The following is a 22,617-nucleotide window of genomic DNA, read 5'->3' as shown; positions in this document are numbered from 1 at the left end:
GCCACAGCTACTGAGCCCATGTGCCACAACTACTGAAGCCCACGTGCCTAGAGCCCGTGCTCCGCAACAAGAGAAGCCGCCGCAATGAGAAGCCCGCACACTGCAACGAAGAGTAGCCCCCGCTGGCCACAACTAGAGAAAGCCCACGCACAGCAATGAAGACCCAATACAGCCAAAAATAATATAAAACAAAAAAAACCTCTCTTTGGTCAAGAGGGGTATTTCTTATTACTTCCAGGATACTAATGAAGCAAAGTTTACTCATCTTATGAAACATAATCCCATTAGATTTCAAAAGGAACAATTTCTTCCAGGAAGGAGGCGGCCTGAGAGACCAGCAGTGGAGGATCTATCCCTCAACAAAAGGGAACTGGTTAAACCCCTGTATGACTGTCAAGTTTTTTGTTAAAAACGAAAGCAATTTCTAAGAATGAATGGCCTTTATTACCTTCTCCTTGGACAACAGGGGTTGACACTGGTAATCTGAAAACTCTTCTTGAATCTTTCATTTGAACCAGGTTAGTTCACCAATTTTAGTACTGTAATTAATTCTAGCAAGCTCCTCTGGCTATATTAATTCAAGAGACATCTGTCCCACATTAAGACAAGAGTAACATTAAAATACATTAAACACTAGAAACTACAACAGATTCATTTAATCATTATCTAACTACACTCTCTTTATCCTTTTAAACAACAAGGTGTCATTTGAATATGGCTCCATATCGTAACATAAGGCAATAGGTTCTACATATAACAAGATACAGAAATGTTTTAACTTCGGCCCATCTTTCCAGGCAACAACTGCTAATAAACAAAAATTTTTTAGATAAGAAAATCTAGGTACCCACCTGATATTAAGTACCCCTTAAGCCGTGGAAGGAGAGTTTCTGGATCAATTAGAGTGAGTTTGCCTAGACATTCAGCAACAACATTCCTGGTTCCTTCTTCTGCACACTCACAGTGCTTTAGCAATAAGGCCCAGATGTTTTCAACATATGGTTTAAGGCCCACCACTGATGCAGAGCTAATAATTTCCTTCAAGGAATGAAGCAGTAGATACTGCCTTTTGGGTTGACTGGTTATTTCTTGTAAGACAAATGGTAGATATTCAGGAAGGTTGCCCACACTAATGCTGCCTAATGCATAGGACGCAGCTGATTTGACTTCTTCACTAGGAGATGAGAAGGCTTCTAATATGACAGATTTTAGTTCCAGCTGCCCACTTAAGTCAATATGATGCCCAACTTCTCCAAGAGAAAGTAGAGCTAAGAGGCGAATAGAATCTGTAGACCTTGAGTTCTTGACATCTTGAATAAACTGACCCACTACAGCTGGTCCTTCTTTAGGGCATGCTCGAGTAAGAGCAGCTACACATTTGGCAATGGAATAATAAGACTGCTTATGAGTAAGAGCTGTGCTCTGAGAATAAACTGGACCGGTCAGCATGCGCAACAAATCCATGTATCCTAGATTATTTGTTCCAGTGACAACCAGAGCTTGGAAAAAGTCTAGCATGGCGCTAAGAGCTCCCCCTTGCAATAAAGGTGATCTAACAAGTCCAATAAGTTCATTGAGAATGGATCCACTTATCTTTGAAAGGGAGGAGGGATACACTTTTGCCAGTGTGGTAAGAAAACTGATAGCCATCTGTGAAACATGCATATCACTTTCGCTGATAAGAGGTGGGAGCTCATCTAGAACTGCATCAATCATGGCAGCTGTCAGGCTATCACTATAGTTTTTAATTAGAATATCTAGAGCAGAAAGGGTACCCAGTTTCAAAGCTCTCTGGTTTTTCCTGAGAAATGAAGCAAGGATAGGAACCCCTTCTCCCAGGACAGGCCTCAAATCTATCTTCAAAGGCGACCCAGCAATCAGTGTCAACGCCTTCACTGTAGTTAACCGCGTAATCTCATTCTTCAGTCTCTCCAAGAAAATCTGAAGGGTATTAGGCAAGTCAGAGCCCAAATTGTCTCCAAGGTTGCAAATAATTTGTCCCATACAGGAAATAGCCCTTTCCTTGACTTCCTGATCAATGTCAGCTGCTTTTAACCTCTTAATGGTACAGGTAAATAGATCTTTGATGTAAGGAGTCGCATCAAACGAGGAAGGCTGATCTAAAGGACGAATTACTTTGACAAGCTGTTGAGTAACAAGAAGTGCTTCAGATGTAATCTTGTAAAATGGATCTCCAACACAAGCCACCACTGGAGGGACCAAAGCTTGAACATGAGGATGGAAGACTTGAGGAGAGTGGTTACAGAGGATTACATATAGACAGGACAAAGCATCAATCTTCAAATTTGACGAGCTTGATTTATCATTCAGTGAGAAAATGATTCCTAAAACCCAACCAAAAAAGAAAAATCCAGTATTTTTATCCATGGCACCTTTATGAATTTAAAGCTAGTTTTAAAATTTAAAACTAATCCCTAAAAGATTGCTAAAGTTCCCACTATATATTATCTCTAAAGCAGTTGAAATTCCACAAGCTATGATAAATATTAAAGTAAAAAATTTTAGGGTACGATTTTAAACTTTTTACTTTTAACTTTAGGTATTCAATGGTTCTGTAAAAAAGTTAGTTCCATGTGCAAAGTTGTCACAAATTATCCTTTTCAAGGAAACAATTATTTAAGCTTATCTAAGTCTTAATAAAGTCCATAATAAGTCCCAAAAGTGATTTACTATTTCTTTCATACCTGGTACAAGTACAGGAATGTGTTGTGTTAGGGCCCCAGGTAATACATTTACCAGTTCAGTTAACATGTTAAAACAACACTGTCGGGTCTTCACACTTTTTTCTTTCATCTGTTTGTGCAGAGCTTTAACAATGTTGGGAACCTGTAATTATCAAGTGCTCATTAGCTGGTTCAGCTATTGGTACTTCCTCAGTACACTTAACACAAATTACAGGGGATGGGGACAAATGGAAGAATTTTTTTGGTCAAATTCCTAATTCCACTAACTAACTGTCAACAATTTGTACAATACAAACTTTGTTGCATCTACTATATATGTTCTCTTGAAACTATATTAGCTTGATACTGATAAATAAGAGAGCAGAGAAAAGCTATCATTAGCTTTCTACAGAGCAACAAAAGTCTTCCTGGATTAATTTTACTTATGAAATGCACAAGACTAAATAGAGATCTAAACAATAAAATAATTTTCAACCAAAACTTTAGGAGCATAATTTATAAATGGTTTTTGAAACTGAAATAGCACATACAAGCAGTTAAAGAAAAAAGACAAATTATGGAAAAGAAACCATTAAATGGGTCCTTGTGTTTGCTTTTTGTTGGCTGTTACAATGAAATCAACCTCACTTCAAATGTAGTTATAAGCGGCAGGAATAAGATTCAAAGACATCTGCTTCTAAACTTTCTAATGTCAGTCAGTAAATACTAAACAGGGAATTTACCAATAAATCTTATGGATGCCAGGATACAGACACATACCATATCGAACAATGATGTGAGAGAACTAGTGGCAAAAGAAAACATCTATCTAATTAATTCACCACAGCATCATCAAAATTTCCTGTGATTTTTATCTGCTTTCCATATACTTAGTCAATTGCTTATGTCCTCCATACACTTTATCTTTTTCTTCTACAATTAATCTTCAGTGTTCACCTCTAAGTTCACCGCAAACTTTTAAAATTTTTACTACTTGAAAACAAGATATGGCATGTACATCCCCTCCTCTGGTTTAGTTGTTTAGTCCCTCTCAAGATCTGTTTTGTAATCTACAAAAATGGACAAATATGTACCCCATAGGGCTGCTGCAGAGACTGCATGTAAGAGAGGCAAATACCTAGCATGTACTAAATATTCAACAAATGGGGGCTATACAGAGCTAACGTTTAGGATCTTAGAAAAGATGTCCTCAAGTGAAAAAATATGTATTTTATCAATAACAATAGCTGGTATATATAAATACTATGTAGCAGGCTTCATTGTATGTTTACATAGATCATATCATCTCTACCTCGGGTAGACAGTTCTAAGTAAACCCTAACTACAAATGAGAAGAGTGAGCCTTAATAAAATGTCTACGTAACTTGTCCAAGATCACACAGCTAAATTAGGAGGGAAGGAAGCTATCAACACAAGTAGTCTAATTCCACCGCCCTAAGATTTCTCCATTAATCAAAGATAAAGACTACTTCACTGAATCTTAAAGCTAATATTGTTTAGCCAGGAAAAATCAAGAAAACTTCAATCAGAATAAATTATTTACAAGTAATGTAATATGAGCATCCATAAACTACTATACAAACATATCCCAGAACTGTTTCTCTAAAGCTATTCTGGAACTCATATTTCCATATAAAAACACCACTTTAAAAGATCACATTTACTAGCATGACCTTTTAAAACACACTTTTAAACTGACCTGACTCTGAAGCATTGTTAAAGGTGTTTCTCCCTGTTCCATTGCATCAGGGTCACACAGCCAACTTTGCACAGGACGAGTTTGCTTCAAAAGAGAAAGGTATGCATGAAAAACATCTGCCTTTACATTCTCTTCACGCTCTTTAAATCTGGATATCAGTGCAGGAGAGACGGTCTTGTAGAATTCTGGAAGCATTTCATGCCTTGTGCTAACTACAGCATCCAAGCACTTAGCAGCTGCACGTCTCACTTTCCAACTCATGTCATCATCGTCACTGTATTCATCATCACTCCCTAAAGAGAAGTTTTAATGTTAACAGGCTATTAATCATAAGAAAAGTTTAATATAGAAACTGAACTGATATTCATAACTAAGATAGTTTTCTAACTTTCCACTAAGATATACAGCAATAGATAGGTTTAAAAAGAACCAGTACTTAAATCGGAGGCAGAATTTACTTATAAAAATTTACACATAAACAAACCTCTAAGGAAAAATTATCTGATTGTGTTTTTAATTTGTTAAACATTTTCTTATTTATGGGTAATGAGCTGCTTATTAACTCTTTAAAATCATTTATTAACACATGAAACTTCTTCAGATTATAAATATTTGTAAAATCATAAATGTCCCAGCCTTTTAAAATAATGTGAATAGAAGTTCAATTCAAAAGATTCACTTGACACTACAGGAAAATCAAACAAACAACTGGGGAGTTTATAAGATAAACTATAAAATAGATTTGTGGTATAGATGATGTGTTAAAAAGAATGATCACCAATCCCAGGTCATGCTGTGAAACTAATTTTTCAGGGGAGAAAAAGAATCCTGACATCAGCTTTCTTTGTGACTACAAGGCTTTTCACTAAATTTGTTGATGGGCTATTAGGAACAAATATGCATATTCTCAACCTTTCAAGATATTATCTTAATATAGCTTAAATAAACTATACTTTCTCAATTATAACAAGAAAATTCTGCCCACATAACAGAGCACCAGCTTCTCCAAACTCCTGTTAAACATTTAAAACAATATTCCAAGCATAAGCATTAACAATTCTCTCTCACTTACATATTCTTGCTAACTTTTGTGTGTGTGAAATCTCTGAAAATTATTTCCTTCTAACACCATCAAGCCGAATCAGTTGGGTAACATGAAGTCAGGAGGATGGCCTACATATTAGCAGTTCTCAGGACAGTCTAAAATTACTAACAATAATTTCGTTATTCTTAGATGTAAGAACTATAGTCCTGAAATGATTCCTCAGTGGGGGAAAAAAGATATCATCACTTCTTTGGCTTATATTCCAATTAGCTTAGTGACAGCTAAATGTAGCCAACTATGCCTTGGAAAATTTTCCAATCTCCAGAAGGCTTACTTAATTTCATCTTAGCACTTTATAGTAAAACCCAACCAAATACTGCTAAACCAAGGCATTTGATTTATTCACCAATACCTATTGGAAGAAAAATTATAGGGTACTACCAAATAGATTATTTTAAAGCACATAAATAAATGAAAAATTTCCAATGGCAACCCAACTATAGGAATTACTTTACAGAAATATACTTAAAGGTTATAAAAAATTAAATAGCCTAATCACGAAAATTATGTTGGTTTTATAAGTTACAATAACACTATGATAAAAAGATATTAGGTATAATCCACGTACCTGATAAAGCAGCCGAAGGACCTGGTTTGTTATTCAACATCAGTACTTACCACACTAAAAAAACCAACAATCAAAAAATCTGGAACATAAAATGCTACTCCTTTTTCAAAGGATATTCCTATTATAAGCTAAGGTTTCCCTTGGTTAATATAACACATTTACTGAGTGTCTAATGTGTGTCAAGCACTGTCCCAGGCACTGGGATAAAGCAATTGATAAAGAAGACTAAAATTAAAATCTCTTCCTTCATGAAGCTTACAACCTGGTACGGTAGAAAATAATTTCAGTGTATCAGAAAATGATTAGGTGTAATGAAGAAAATAAAAATGCTGCAAAGGGAGATAGATATGAGTACGAAGTAAGGGGAAAGCCCTGAGATGGGAGACTGGATGAGGAGGGTGTGTAAAAGAAGTGATCAGGTATAACCCCAAAGTTTTTGGCCTGAAAAACTAAGAAGAATGGAGGTGCCATTCTGAGAAGGAGAAGTCTAAAGAAGAAACAGGTTCGGGCAGGCAGTGGGGGAAGGGTGGAGAGAAGATATTTTAGACATCTAAGCAGTAAATCAATTAAGCAGTTGCATATATGAACCTGGAATTCACAGGAAAGGTCTGGGATAAAGGTAAAATTTGGCTTTTCAGCATATTGATATTAAAGCTAAGAGACTAGATGAGATCAACAAGATCATAAGAACATAACAGAGAAGTCAAGGACTAAGCCCAGAAATACTCCAAAGTATAGTGGTCAGGGTGATGAAGAGGAACCAGCACAGAGACTGAAAAGGAGTAATCACAAAGATAGGAGGGTGTGGTATCCTGGAAGTTAAATAAAGAAATGCTGCTGAGAACTGAGGAATAGGCAGACTCAAACATTTGAGGTCACTGGCAATCACTGGAAAACTGGATTTAAGAGAAAAGGGGAAAAAAGGAGCTGGAGAGCATTCATTCTTTTGAAGAGTTCTGTTGTAGTGGAAAGAAATTGGGCAGTATCTGCTTGACTCTAAAATGGGATTAAGAGAGGTTTTTTGCACCTTTTTTTTTTTAAAAAAAAAAGATGGATGAAATTACAGACTTTAGAGCAAAGTCATTACCTAAATTCATTCAAAGAATCAAACTTAAAAGTATAATTAACAGGAAATCCACAGATGCATGTACCCAATAACTTAAACATTTCTATTATGATTCTTTTAATACTAGCAGAAACAACTAAACACGAGCAACCCTGTGTCCTTGAAGTGCTACTCCTTTCCAGAGTAAATACCACAAATCACAGCACAATGACATCAATCATACGAGCCTCAGAAATGCTAAAATTATTCATGAAAGTTAAATGGAGCCTCAAACAATATTTAGGATTTCTCATTAAAGTAACTATGTATGAAACCAACCAAACTGCTATGAATATGTTATCTATAGGTATAATTTTTAAAATAACATTCATTTCCCTCCTTACAAAAACACTGTAGAAAATTTGAAAAATAAAGAACAAAAGTCACTTATAATTGCTTGCCAAGAGAAAAACACTAGTAACATTTTTTTCACCATATTTAAAAAAATAAAACTGGGACAGAGTAATTTTTGCTACCCACTTTTCATTCAACTTATTAACTGCTTTAACAAGAACATGATTTTGAACATGCTGCATAGCAGTTCAATACATGGATGCCCCATAATTTTTTAAATCAATTTGCTCTTGTTGAATATTGTGGTTATTCCCACTTTCACTATCATAAACAAACAAACAAACAAACAAACACAGTACAATCTGGGTAAAAATCACCTCCATCTATAACACTGGGTCTTTCATGAAAATGTAACAAATTCCTTCTACTTAATTTGAAATACCTTGGTCATCATCATCACCACCATCCGCATCCATGGCATTTTCATCTTCATCTTCATCATCGTAATTATAATTTGGATCATAAGTAAGATACTTAAGACATATATTTATAATGGTAGAAACATGAGGATATACTTCCTTAGGACATCTGAAGAAAAAAACAAAAGCTGCCTTGAATAATTATACTTTTCTCCTTGATTCAGTATCTGCCAATTTTGCTTTATTACCAGATTTTTTTCCCTTCCCTTTAACATAGTAAAGTGGTTTCCAGCCCTCAACACCAATGATCCTTCATCTTTCCCTCCCACTGACTTCAGGTTTTAAAAAAGATTTACTTTTCAAATTACTCTTATTTAATCAATTTTAAGATGAACTCCACCCCCCCACACACACTTTAACATCTCTGAAGTCAGATGATTCCTATAATAAATGGTATGACGTAGTTAGCGTGGGGGTCATACAGAGAGAAATCTGAATATGCTCCATCTTCTCAACACACGACTAGAACACCAAGTCCAGATAAATGTATTCTTCAGTAACTAGGATTATTGGTGAAAATGCCAGTGTACATTCATCTAGGCTTGGTCTTCTAACTTTATGTTGAGAAAAGACAGAACATATAATAAATGCCCAACAATAAATAATTTGTATTTCTCAATTAAAAGGACAGAAATGAATCTCACAATTTCTGATTTTAACAATTTGATATGACTATAAAAGCTCCCTATCAAAAACCATGAGTGGCAAATAACTACTTATAATTACTGAAAATAACAACAGTGAAGTCTCAAGACACTGTGCTACTACACTGTCAATTCTAGCCAAAAGCAAAAAAAAAAAAAAAAAAAAAACCCCAAATCTCACTACTTAGCCAGTATGGCCTTCTTGTACATAAATACAGTTTTTATTATTAGAACCAAGGTTCCAAAACTGAGAATCACTGCCCTAGCAAAATGGCTGTAACACATCTCAAAAACTGTTGAAGAGATATGAAATTCACTAGTATACATTACTGACCAGATTAATTTCTGACCAAATTAATTAATTCTGACCAGATTAATTAATTTATCCTGGTACTCTCTCAGGATAAAGACTACATTATTAAAGTAAACTGAAAGACAATTATAAATACCTTTCCCAAGTTTTTAAAGAAAAGTCCTAACAATAAGAAGGAAACATTTCAAAATAAATGTAAGGATTTTATTTTAAAATAAAGATGATATTCGCTTCAAATACTGTATTGGTTATCAGTCATTGTTTAATAAAAACTTAATTAAAACACATTTGAAATCCAAAACTCAATCCCAGCTGTCAGTAAAACCCATTTCTCCTCACCCACCTAATCTAGATCTTAATTATTACTCTATTCTTAAGAAAAATTTTTATTTGAAAAATATAGATCTTAAAAACTTGCCTTCTCACAAATGATTCAAAGGCTTGAATGCAGTACTCTCTTAATTCATCGTCATCTACGTTACAAAATTTTACCACCAAAGGAATTATCTTCTCAAGGTATTCACCTAAGAAAAGCATATTAGTTCTTATAAACATTCGTTAATATTTTTTAAAGAAAACTTTTCAATACATAAATATTTCTTACCTATTCTATGACCAGCTTGCCTACTAATAGCAGCAATACATTGTATGTAGGTTCTTGTTGTTGACATGGAATCATTTTTGGACAACTCTGACAAAAGATGTTCAATAAGATCAACAAAAACTATATTTCCACAGCTCATAACCAGATGGCCAAGAGCAATAATGGTTCTTTTCCTCACTGCAAGTCTAGGGCTGGTCAACTGGGGGAGCAGACAGGTCAGAATTGAAGGATGGAAATTAACAAGAAGTCCTCCTTGCCTTAAAATAAAATAAAAAGAAAACAAATAAATACAAGATGTCCAAGTACTACTGAAATGTCTGCCCTCTGACCATCTCTTGATTACCCCTTCTCCCTATTGTCTTTCCTCTACAAATCTACACACTAAGTTTCAACGATCTTGTTGGTCCAACCCTCTCTTTCAAATCATTTCACATGTGCAGTTCAATGACTCAATAGCAGTCAAACATCTGTGTCCTGCCAGGATAGTGCTAGTGATCAGGTCACACACAGGACAAAAGGTCTAACTGAATTTTCACTACTTATCAAATTAAGCATAAATTCCTCACCCTCCTCAACAAGACTCCAATGTATCAAAATGATCTCCTACCACTTTTCTATTCATTCTATATTCTGGAAAATTAGAATACAATGTTTCCCAACTCAAGACTACTTACATATTCTGATATATTCTATGTTTAAGCATAGACACCAGTGCCCTACCCACTTTTCAAAACTAAATTCAAACGCCACTGTTTCCATAACAAACTTTCTTGGATCCTTCCATTTTAAACCCCCAAATACACTATACTCTCCGTTAATATTTAGTCCAATTCTGCCTTACATTATAGCCATTTGTGTTCTTACCTCCTATAGCAAAGTATAAGCTCTTTGTGTGCTAGGATGATAGCTCTTCACTTTTACTATATATTTGTACCACATGAAGGCACCTGATTATTTTCAAGTTCAAGTGAATTAGCCACAAATAACAGACAAATAATGATGACATATAATGATTATAAGAATCAGGGACAAACTGAAACTGACAGGTCTTTTAAGGTTACTTCCCCCTTGGACTTGCTTAGATCTCTTTCTATCTTCTGAAGTTTGACTTCCAAAGGAAAAGTAGAAAAGCAACAAATATATAAAGCCAAGTTCCTTCCACCCTCACAACACATGCTCTAAAAACATGGTTGCTGAAGAATACCAGCATTATTTTAACTGGAAAACTTGCCACTACTACCAGCACATCTCCTTATCCAAGTAGATCATTGTATTCAAGAATACCAAAGAGTAAAACAAAATATAAAAACTCTGCTGAAATATTTAAATCACAAATTTTATTATTTTTCAAAACTACAAGAAATATGCTTGCTATGCAGTATTACATGATAATATAATTAGCTTTTTTCTTCCCTCACTCCTAACCACACACATTTATAAAACAGACACAATTTAAACATGAATAATTTTAGACCAAGTTTTATTGTATTTATCAGAAAGGGTTCTTAACAAATGCACAAATATTTGTATTATAAGTAATACAAACAATAGTCATGTTTACCTGCTCAGCATATCAGCCATAATATCCAAGGCTTCTAGCTGAACAGAGACATCTTCCTGCTTTGCTATTGCACTGGTAAGACGCCCAGTAATCTTTTTACATACATTAGCAGCTAATGCAGAGCCTGCATGAATAAGAAACCGATTATGATTTCAAGGCAAGTATGTTGAATTCCACCTCATATTCATGCTAGTTAGCAAATATTCAGCAACTCTAAACTTGATTTTAAAACTGACTCAAGAGATCCATGTCAGAAAAATATGTTTCAAGGGACTTCCCTGGCGGTCCAGTGGTTAAGGCTTCGCCTTCCAACGCAGGTGGCAAGGGTTCGATTCCTGGTTGGGGAGCTAAGATCCCACATGCCTCGAGGCCAAAAAACCAAAACATAAAACAGAAGCAATATTGTAACAAATTCAATAAAGACTTTAAAAATGGTCCACATCAAAAAAAAATCTTAAAAAAGAAAAATATGTTTCAAAACACGTTGTTTTTCAATCAAATAATTTATTAGACATAAGTAAGAATTAGACCCCGCTGCAGGAGTACATGACACAGGGAAAACAGTATCGATTCAGTAAACTCTACTGGACAAGTATTTCTGTGCACTGGCACGAATGCCAGCTATGGAGCTAATAGTAACTGTAGTGCTTACACCTCTAGGTTGGAAAGCAGCGATGACATTTTTCTCTATTTAAGTCCTCTTTACTAATAATCTAATAAGATCCTTTCCAATCCAAACAAAGTAGAAATGTTGTTCCAGGAGACTCATCAATAAAGATTATGACTATTTTAAAGTAGATCTGTGTTGTTACTGACCAGGGAGGAAAAAAAAGGAAACAAGAAACTGTGAAAGTAAAAATCTGAATGGTTAATAGAATTCTTGTTAGAGCCAGAAATCAGCTAAAAACAAACATGTTTCAATGAGAGGGAAAAAATGAGGAAAATATCAATGTAGCTAATACAACTATAAATAACATACTTCAGAGTTGGTGAAATAAAGTAACATTGGCATGATATAGTGAAAAAAACCCATCACCTTTGCATTAAAAGATAATGGGGGGCTTCCCTGGTGGCACAGTGGTTGGGAGTCTGCCTGCTAATGCAGGGGACACGGGTTCGGGCCCTGGTCTGGGAGGATCCCACATGCCGCGGAGCAACTGGGCCGGTGAGCCACGGCTGCTGAGCCTGCGCGTCTGGAGCCTGTGCTCTGCAACGGGAGGGGCCGCGATGGTGAGAGGCCCACGCACCGCGGTGAGGAGTGGCCCCCGCTTGCCACAGCTAGAGGAAGCCCTCGCACAGAAACGAAGACCCAACACAGCCAAAAACTAAATAAATAAATAAATTTTCTAAAAAAAGATAATGGGTATGAATCTTCATCCAACCAGGTAATCAAAACTTTGGATGAATTAACTTAATCTCTGAATTTCAGTTCCCTTATTAACAATCTACATTAAGACCTCCCATATGACTGACATTTTTAGACAAAGTGAAATACTATACACGCACTATCTAGCATGATACCTAGCATAGAGAATAATAAATATTTATTAAGTAAATGAGTGAAAACTACATACTAAGACTACATTATTACCAATATATATCTTTCCATGAAAGAGAGAGTAATTTCACCCCATTTGCAGATGAGACAGTAACTTTAGCCTGCAATTTTAGCCTATAGCTTAGCAGTCAAGACAAATTCTAAAACTTACATTACATAAACATCTGTCAGAGGTCAAAAGCTAATTACTTGACAAATTCGTTAATTGCAGTTTTAAATTTTAAAAAAATTATAAGTAGCTATAAAAGGCTCAGCCTTAATTAAATATACCAGTAAACTGAACTCTTTCACAGCTGTCTTAATGGTGCCAAGTTTTACATCATAAATTCTAAAGCAAAGCAAAACTAACACTGAAAATAGAAAGCTAATCGGAAATAATTCATGATTTTGGTTATCTTTTCTCTCATTGCATAGGCTGGCTTAACTCTACTCTGCAAGTCACGTTAATACAATATAAAATCTTGCTCCAACATAAAAATCCTTCAGAACTGGTATTCCAAAGAGATACTTAAATTCAATCAAAATAATATTTTTAAGCAAAACTATAAGACTCCAGACTTTTTTTTCTTCACTATTCAAAGGGATGCTTACAAAGATCTTTTAGGGATAGATACCTCTCTCCCTCCCTGGTCAGGAGGAAAAAAAAAAAAAGGTGGAGGAGAAATACCTCCATTCATAAAAGGGAAATAGGAGAAAAAAGCATTCTTGCTTACCACTGGAAGCTGGAGGGAGTTCTCCAATTACTGTTTTAAGGCCAATACTCGAAATATCTCGAAGTTGCTCTTTATCAGAAAGCATGTTAGTGCAGAGGGTATCTACAATTGTCTCTACTTGGTATTCTTTCACTTTACTCACTAAAGGGCCAAGACTGTAACATAAAAAAGAAAAAACATTTTTTTAATCTAGATAAACAAAAACAGAAAAACAGATGAGTGAAAACATTAACTTTTCTGCCTAGCAACTGTCAACACGAAATAAATGCTATGCCTGTAACATAGATAGTATACGAATAAGAGTGTTAAAAAATTCTTAATAAGCTCTTTGCAGTTTCCAATTTTTTCCCACTTACTTTCATCACAGTACCATGAAACTCAAGATGCTTTCACCCTCTCCCGCCAAACACCTCAAATACACACATCTTTTAATAATAAAAAGGCTAATTAGGAGTCTGCTCCTAACAAGGATCCTATGATTTACCTGCAATAGAAATTCCATCCAGTATATCACATTTTGCCAACTGTGACCTTTCCTTCCTACCATCTATCACCAACTCCAACTCATGAATCAAAAAATTTATATTCTTTTTATTTTCTTGTTTAAATTTTAAAAGCATCAAGTAACTGGGAAAAGCTCTTCCACTGTGTCCTTTCCACAGAATTTAGCACATCGGAGATAATGTTTGGTGCATGACTATTCATTGAGGAGCCACTGTATTCAAGACTGTATTGAATAACAAAAGTATGGCCCCCATCTTCAAAAATTTACCATCTGGTTGGTGAGGTAAGGAACTCACATAACTACTTTAGAAATTATGCAGGCATTCACTACTCTGCACAATTAAAAAAAATTTAAAAAACTTTTAAATTCAATGTTAGTATTTATTTACAGACAGGAGACTGCACCTCGGAGACAAGTTTTTAGGTACTTGTATTTATGGGGTACAGTTAGAAAAAAAGAGCATTTCAAATGAGAGACTAGAATGAATAGAATACATGCTGAAAGAAATGAGAAGTCAAAAGAATTGCTTGATGCAAAAGACAGATGAAACACAAAATAGGAAAGGCAAACACCTGGGACATTAAGGAGAATCTTTAAAGTTAGGCCAATGAATTTAAATGTGATATGGCAAAGTTGGGAGCCAATGCATTTTCTCAAGCATTAGTGACATGATGAAAATAATTTAATTTGATAAATGCTCAGATCAATGTCTCACATGCAGATTCTCAATAAATAACAGCTGACTGCTTGACTAGAAAAGTAGTAGGCAGTATGATTTGGAGAATTAAGAAAGAAGAAAAATAAACAAAGAAGTTGGAGAAATCCATGAACAGCTCAATCCAACTGGATGGAAATGATAATAAGGCACACGGCATATATGTAGAGACCTAATGTGAAATAATACAAATTGGGATTGAAAATAAAAGGAATTCCAAAAATGAATTTAAAGACTTCTAGCTTCTAAAATGGCAAAATAGCTCTGTTGGACTAAACCTCCTGCAGATAACAATTACAAAATCTCTAAAACTGTATTTTAGAAAACAACAATTTGAATGCATAATGATGGAACTAAAAACAGATGGGGCTTCCCTGGTGGCGCAGTGGTTGAGAATCTGCCTGCCAATGCAGGGGACACGGGTTTGAGCCCTGATCTGGGAAGATCCCACGTGCCGTGGAGCAACTAGGCCCGTGAGCCACAACTACTGAGCCTGCGCGTCTGGAGCCTGTGCTCCGCAACAAGAGAAGCCGCGACAGTGAGAGGCCCGCGCACCGCGATGAAGCGTGGCCCCCGCTTGCCACAACTGGAGAAAGCCCTCGCACAGAAACGAAGACCCAACACAGCCAAAAATAAATTAATTAATTAATTAATTTTAAAAAAGAAAAAAACGGATAAAAAGTGTCTACCCAGAATTCCATATTCCATGAAATCACCCTTTAAAAATGAAGAATAATAAAAATTTATATTAAAGACAACTTCAGATAAAAGCTGAGACTACATGGCAACCAGACCTATACTACAGAAATTGCCAAGGGAAGTTCTTTAGGCTAAAGGAAAATTAAACCAGATGATAACTCAGATTTACAGAAAGGAATAAAGATCACCAGAAATGGTAAATATGTAGAAAAGGCTACATTTAAGAGACTATATATTTTTTCTCCCAACTATCAATAATACTGTATTATGGACACACACACACAAATTTAAAAAACAATAGTAGCACATAGCCAGGAGGAAGGTAAATGGAAAAATGTTATTTCAAGGTTTACATAATTTATATCAAGTGGTACAATATTAACTTTTAAGACTGTGGTAAATTTAAGATGCAATTTATAATCCATAGCCTAGAGTAACAATTTTAAGAATAACACAAAGATGATGTATCTGAAAAGTCAAAAGACGAAATCAAAATTAAATATTATAAAACAAGACACTTCCCAACTTTTGATTTCAGAAACCCTTTTAACACTCTGAAAATCAATGAAGACCCCAAAGAATTTTTCTTTATGTGGGCTGTATGTATCTGTCAATGCTTACCACATTAAAAATTAAAAGTAACAATAATAAAGGCACATGTTAACATAAATTTAACATTTTTAAGGAATAACTATATTTTCCAAAAAACAAAAAATGAGAAAAATAGCTGTTTCACATTTTTGCAAATTAATGTTTTGGCTTAAAACAACTGGATTCTCACATCTGCTTTTGCATTCAATTTTCTGTGATATAACATGTCATGTAGCCTGTGGAAATTATACCGTATACTTATGGGAAAATGAGCATCAAAGGGTAAATAACACCTTAGTATTACTCATATTACAGTTTTGAACTTTCATGGTCACAGATGTCCCAGGGACCCCCAAATCAAACTTTGAGAACTGCTGCTATAAAATATCTGATTAACCCAAAAGAAGGCATGAAAAAAAACAATTAAAAACAAACCCCCCCCAAAAAAACACACAACAAAAGAAACAAATGAAAAAAAAAAAAAAAAAGTAAAATGGCACACCTAAATCTAACTACATCAATACTTACAATAAACAACAATGGACTAAAACACTCATATCAACGGGAAGAAATTATGAAACTGAATAGAAGGAAAAAAAGCAAGACCCAACCATCTGCTGTCTACAAGACACATAATTTTAAAACACAGGACTCCCCTGCTGGCACAGTGGTTAAGAATCCGCCTGCCAATGCAGGGGACACGGGTTCGATCCCTGGTCCGGGAAGATCCCACATGCTGCGGAGCAACTAAACCCATGCACCACAACCACTGAGCCTGCGCTCTAGAGCCCATGAGCCACAGCTACTGAGCCCACGTGCCACAACTACTGAAGCCCGCACACCTAAAGCCAGTGCTCCGCAACAAGGGAAGCCACCGCAATGAGAAAGAAGTTGGTGCACCGCAACGAAGAATAGCCCCCACTCGCCTCAACTAGAGAAAGCCCATGTGAGCAGCACCAAAGACCCAATGCAGCCAAAAAATAAACAAATACAAACACAGATTAAAAACTGAAATAGAAGAATACACTAATCTTAAAAAAAAACTGGAGCAGCTATATGAACATAAGAAAAAATATATTCCAAGGAAAAATATATTCCAAATGTATTTAAAAAGAAACATTTTATACTCATAAAAACATCAAACATTAGGAAGACATAATTATAAATGCGTATGCCCCTAATCATACAACTTTAAAATACATGAAGCAAAAATTGGCATTAAAGAGAAAAACAGATAAATTGACAATTATAGTTGGAAATTTTAACACTCTTTTCTCAGTATTTAATATTAAGAAAAGAAAAAAAAATCACAAAGGATATAAATCTGAACAACACTACCAGCTACCCTGACCTACCATTTATAATATACCATACCCAACTACTGTAGAATACGCTTTCAAGTGGACAGGGAACATCCACATCCAAGACCTATCATATGCTGAACCATAAAACCAATCTCAATGAGCAGACAAAAGAAACCAAAACAAACAAATAAACTTCCCTGAAACCTTAGAGAGTATGGTTCTCTGACCATATGCAATTAAGTTAGAAACCATTAAAAATAAAAATAAAGATCTAGATAGCCTCCAAGTATTTGAAAATTGCTTCTAAATAATCACAATGGAGATTAAAAATATTTCAAACTGAATGATAATAAAAATACCACAATTTACTTAGAGGAGAATATATACCTTTAAATGTTTAAGAATTAGAAAGGAAAAAAATGAGTGGAAAGGAAGGAATAATAAAAGAGAAGCAATCAGTTAAATAAGGCAACAGACAATAGGGAAAATAACAAACCCTAAAGTCAGTTCTTTGATAAGATTAGTAAAGTTGGTAAATCCCTGATTAAGTGAATTGAGGGGGGAAAAAAAAGAGAAATCACAAATTACCAAAATCAGGATCGAAAGAGGGGGATATTCACTGATGACGATTGTTTAGACAGACTATCCCGAGGAATCAACAAAAATTACTGTAATAATTATGAGATACTACAGTTTGCAGTTAAAAGATTCAGTATTGTTAATTGTTGATTCTCTTCTAATATTTCTATAGCGTCAACACAATCTCAATCAAAATTTGAGCAAGCTTACTTTTAAAACAGAAATTAACATTCTAAAATCTACATGGAAATACAGAGAACTTAAAAAATCAAAATATTCTTGAGAAAAGAATGAAGCTAGAGAACTTACACTACCTTACTTCAGACTTCTATAGATCTACACCAGCGTTTCTCAACCAGGGATGACTTTTGCCCTTCAACAGACATTTGGCAAAGTCTGGAGACATTTTTGGTTGTTCCTACTGGAGGATGAAGGAATGCTACTGGCAAAAATAGTGGGTAAAGGCTTAGATACTGCTAAACATCCAACAACACACGCAATACACAAGATACCTCACCATAACAAAGAATTATCTGGCCCCAAAACTCAACAGCGCCAAGCCTGAAAAAGCCTGAGCTATGCTAATAAAACTGTATGGTACTGGCATTAGAACAGACAAATAGATCAGTGGAACAGAATAGAGTCTAGAAATAGACTTACACTTTTATAATCAACTGACTTTGACAGAGATGTCAAAGCAATTCAGTACCAAAACGAAGATGTTTTCAATAAATTGGTACTTCAACAACTGTATTTCCATATGGAAAAAAAACAGCTCAATTCCCACTTGACAAAAATTAATTCTAGATCACAGGACTAAAAATAAAAGCTGAAACTACAAAGCTTTTAGATGAAAACACAAGAGAAAAATCTTTGCAACATAAACAAAGATTTCTTCAGCACAGAAAGCAATAACCATAAAAGCTGAAATTAATTTATAAATTAAATCAAACTAAACTAAATTTTAAAATAAATTAAAAACTTAAGATCATCAAATTGGGAGAAAATACTATAAGACATATATGTGCCAAAGGACCTATATCCAGAATATATGAACTCCTATAATTCAACAGTAAAAAGACAGCCTCAATTTTAAAAACAGGGAAAAGTCCACAAAAAAAATAAATAAATGGCCAATAAACAAAATAACATTAGACATCATTAGTCATCAGGGAAATGTAAATTAAAACTACACCTAGGGCTTCCCTGGTGGCACAGTGGTTGAGTCTGCCTGCCAATGCAGGGGACACGGGTTCGAGCCCTGGTCTGGGAAGATCCCACGTGCCGCGGAGCAACTGGGCCCGTGAGCCACAATTGCTGAGCCTGCGCGTCTGGAGCCTGTGCTCTGCAACAAGAGAGGCCGCGATAGTGAGAGACCCGCGCACCGCGATGAGGAGTGGCCTCCGCTTGCCACAACTAGAGAAAGCCCTCACACAGAAACGAAGACCCAAACACAGTCATTAATTAATTAATTAATTAATTAAACAAAAAAAGTATTTAAAAAAAAAAAAAAACTACACCTATACACCAACTGGAATAGCTAAAACTAAAGAGTGACACAACCGGGATTTCCTTGGTGGTCCAATGGTTAAGACTCCGCGCTTCCACCCCTGGTAGGGGAACTAAGATCCCGCATGCCGCGGCCCAAAAAAAAAGAAGAGTGACACAACCAACTGCTGATGATAATGTGGAAAAACTGGTACTTTCATGTAAAATGGTAAAAATACTTCGGCAAACAATTCCACAGTTTCTTAAAAATCTAAATGGACAACAGCAATTTCACTCTTCCTAAGAAATAAAGACACATGTCCTGAAAAGGACTCACACAAGAATGTTCACTGTCTCTTTATTCACAATAGCCAAACCTAGGAAGATATCATTGTGCTATCAATGAACTACTAATCAGTAATAAAAAGTCACAAAACACTAATACATCCAACATAAAACCAATTTAAGGTGAACAATGTTGACCTTAAGTAGGGAAGTTGTGAGGTAAGGACACAATTTTATCTTTTTCAAATGGTTATCCAGTGCTTTGAAAAAAGGTCCAGCTTTTCTCATGATGCCACCAACTGCATCATGTATCGAATACTTTCCATTCCATTTTACACTACTGGTCTATTAATGCCTCACTACCTCACTGCTTTCCTTAGATCAACGTAAGAGTATGTTTTCGTATCTAGTAGGGCTAGCCAACACACCTCCAACTCCAGAAATTTTCAGGGAATTTTTTGTCTGTCTTGAGCAAATACCCTGTCCCTCTTCTCCCTTCCACCAAAATATACTTTAGAATCAACTTGTCTAGCTTGTGGAAAAAACTTACTGATTTTTAGAATTAAGTTAGCATTAAAATAACCTGGAGAGAACTGACAACCCTGTTGAGTTATCTTATCCAAGGACCTGAGATGTCTTTCCACTGGTTCCAAGTACATTTTTCTGCAAGTACGTTTTTGTTATTGGTCAAGAGTAAAGCTTTTCTTCTATAAAAGAAAGTTTTTAAAAAGAAAATTGTAACCTTACCTTAAACCACGCAACACCCTCACCCAAGGTCACCAATGTAACATTTCTTGTCACATTTATTGCTAGGCATTTTGTCTTTCTGTTACTATAATAAATGGACATTTGCTTCCATATCTTCTAACTGGTTATTTGCTTATGTGAAGGCTACTTATTTTTGTTCATTAATTTTACATCCAGTTCCTTCACTGAATTCTTATTGTTTACATTATTTTTTTCTTCCTCTGATCTATTAACATGATGGAATAAAAATATTAATAAAGCACATAATATTAAACTGTCCTTATACTCCTGGGATAAATGAACCCCACTTGGTCAAAGTATACTATACTTAATGTATTGTTGGATTTTATTTTGAACATTTAAATGAAACTGGTGTGTAGTTTTCTTTTTTAGTGTTGTATTTAGTCAGAATTTATCATCAGTATTTGGTTTAAAAAAAAGACTGCAAGGTTTTCATACTTTATGTTCTGAAATAGTTCAAAAACTATCTATACTGGAATTATCTGCTCTTTGAGGTTTCAAAGAGTTGTGTGAAAGATTTCTGGGCATGAGTTTCTTTTGGGTGATGAGTCTTTGATAAATTTTCCAATTTCTATCTATTAGGATTTTCCCTCCTCCAAGAATCAGTTCTTGGGTTTTATCACCTAATATATTACTTTTGTTAATATCTTAATTCCTTTCTTATTTTCCTGAATATACGTCATTTTCCCCCCAACCTGTTAAATTTTAAGTATAAAAGATCATCAAAAGCTCAAACGCTCAGGTTTCTAACAAGATTCATACTCAAGTGAACAAAGAAGACCTGTGTACCTCGTACCTCTCACCTCTCAATCTGGGACAAAGCCTACATTTTATTACCATTTTTAAAGGCTGCTTATTGCTCAGCACATAATTTGAACCAAACAATTTGTTTATTAATAAGCACCTGGCAAAAGAAACAAAAGATGAAAAATAATTAAGTAAAACTAGACTCATTCGCATTATTCTGCAACTTACCATTTTCTGAAGACCCGTTTGATTTTAAACTTGCTAATGTCCCAAGTTAAAGAAAGTTGTACTACATGTCTAGAAATCCTATGCTGACCAATGATTTCTCATACTTTTGCCTGTTTTTACAGCAGATATGTAAAACCTTAGCCTAAAATAAATGTAAAACCTTTATAAGAAAATCCAACAAAGGTAATAATGACAAGACTTTATTTAAATTGATACCAGATATTATATGCCATACAAAATGACATAAAATTCTATACTTTAATTTTTATATGAAACCAGAAGTTATACTTACTAATAACTTACTTGTAAATTTTTAAGGGTTTCTAATATTTGGTACGCATAAATTAAATAGATGCACTAATACAATTTACCAAGAACTCAAATTCTGTACCTTTAACTAAGAATAACAGTCCAGCTGTCAAAATCACACCTAACAAGATGCCATCAATTCCCCCATACACACAAAGGTAACTGAAATTCTCAATTTTTAGGAAAGATTCTTTGTAACTATTGTATCATCAGTGTTAATTTAACTATGGTTTTAACTGTTGTTATCCTTTATCAAGTCTTATTTTTTACTTCCTTGTCATTGGTTCTTAAAACCACCCCTCCTCCCCGGAATACAGAGATGGACAGGCCTTTTAACCTAGCTTAAAAACCTGGCCAAACAAGTAGGAGAACTACTCTTTCTGGAGTTTCCTACATGTATTTCATAAGAATTAAAATAACATGTCCAGCCAATACAGAAACTACATATAAGGAAATGTGTCTCATGTACCAAGTACAAATACTAAACCAAATCACCTACAAATTCTAAAGAAAAACTCCAGAAAGACATAGTACAAGACTAAGATAATTTACCAGTTATACTGAATTTTTTAACGGAAAGTGAAGGCGGTAGGAAGCAAGTAAAAAACAACTTACCATTTGACAGCTAAATTCTGTACCTCTCCATTTTTATCTTCCAGTAACTTCAAAATCATTTTCACTACCTTCCTTTCACTATCATCATCCAACTTGATGGAATCTTTCTGCAGTTCTGTCATCAAATCATTTGTAGCCATAAACCTATGAAAAAATTAAAATTTGTTGGTAATTAAAATTTTTTAAGCACTAATAAAAAAAATCACCGTTTTCAAATCCAATGCTATCATTCATATCTAAGTCCTGATCTACTCTTCTAAATAAGGTATCATGGCTAAAATTATTTTCCCCGGGTTAGTCTTGATTTCAAATTTACTGACCGGACCTTCAATGAATGCTCTTTCATTCTAATAAAGTTGACCACTGAACAACGTGGGGGTCAAGGGGGTCACCCTCCCCCCACCTCGCTAAAAATCCATGTATAACTTTACAGTCA

The 22,617-nt window shown here is 35.0% G+C and overlaps 1 protein-coding gene across 1 annotated transcript in view; it reads right to left on the bottom strand.

Annotated features, from left to right (window-relative positions):
• CAND1 (cullin associated and neddylation dissociated 1) overlaps positions 1-22,617 on the bottom strand; it is a 43,207-nt gene that overhangs the window by 5,729 nt on the left and 14,861 nt on the right. Inside the window, exons 2-10 of the mRNA XM_059936437.1 lie at positions 22,182-22,325; positions 13,349-13,503; positions 11,078-11,201; positions 9,517-9,773; positions 9,331-9,436; positions 7,919-8,064; positions 4,405-4,697; positions 2,706-2,847; positions 852-2,345 (exon numbers count right to left, since the gene is read on the bottom strand). Coding sequence (XP_059792420.1) covers positions 852-2,345; positions 2,706-2,847; positions 4,405-4,697; positions 7,919-8,064; positions 9,331-9,436; positions 9,517-9,773; positions 11,078-11,201; positions 13,349-13,503; positions 22,182-22,325 — 2,861 coding nt within the window. The remainder of the gene's footprint in view (positions 1-851; positions 2,346-2,705; positions 2,848-4,404; positions 4,698-7,918; positions 8,065-9,330; positions 9,437-9,516; positions 9,774-11,077; positions 11,202-13,348; positions 13,504-22,181; positions 22,326-22,617) is intronic.

This window comes from Balaenoptera ricei, chromosome 10 (assembly GCF_028023285.1).
Source record: "Balaenoptera ricei isolate mBalRic1 chromosome 10, mBalRic1.hap2, whole genome shotgun sequence".
Classification (NCBI taxonomy): domain Eukaryota; kingdom Metazoa; phylum Chordata; class Mammalia; order Artiodactyla; family Balaenopteridae; genus Balaenoptera; species Balaenoptera ricei.
This window is presented reverse-complemented; position numbering and strand designations above follow the sequence as displayed.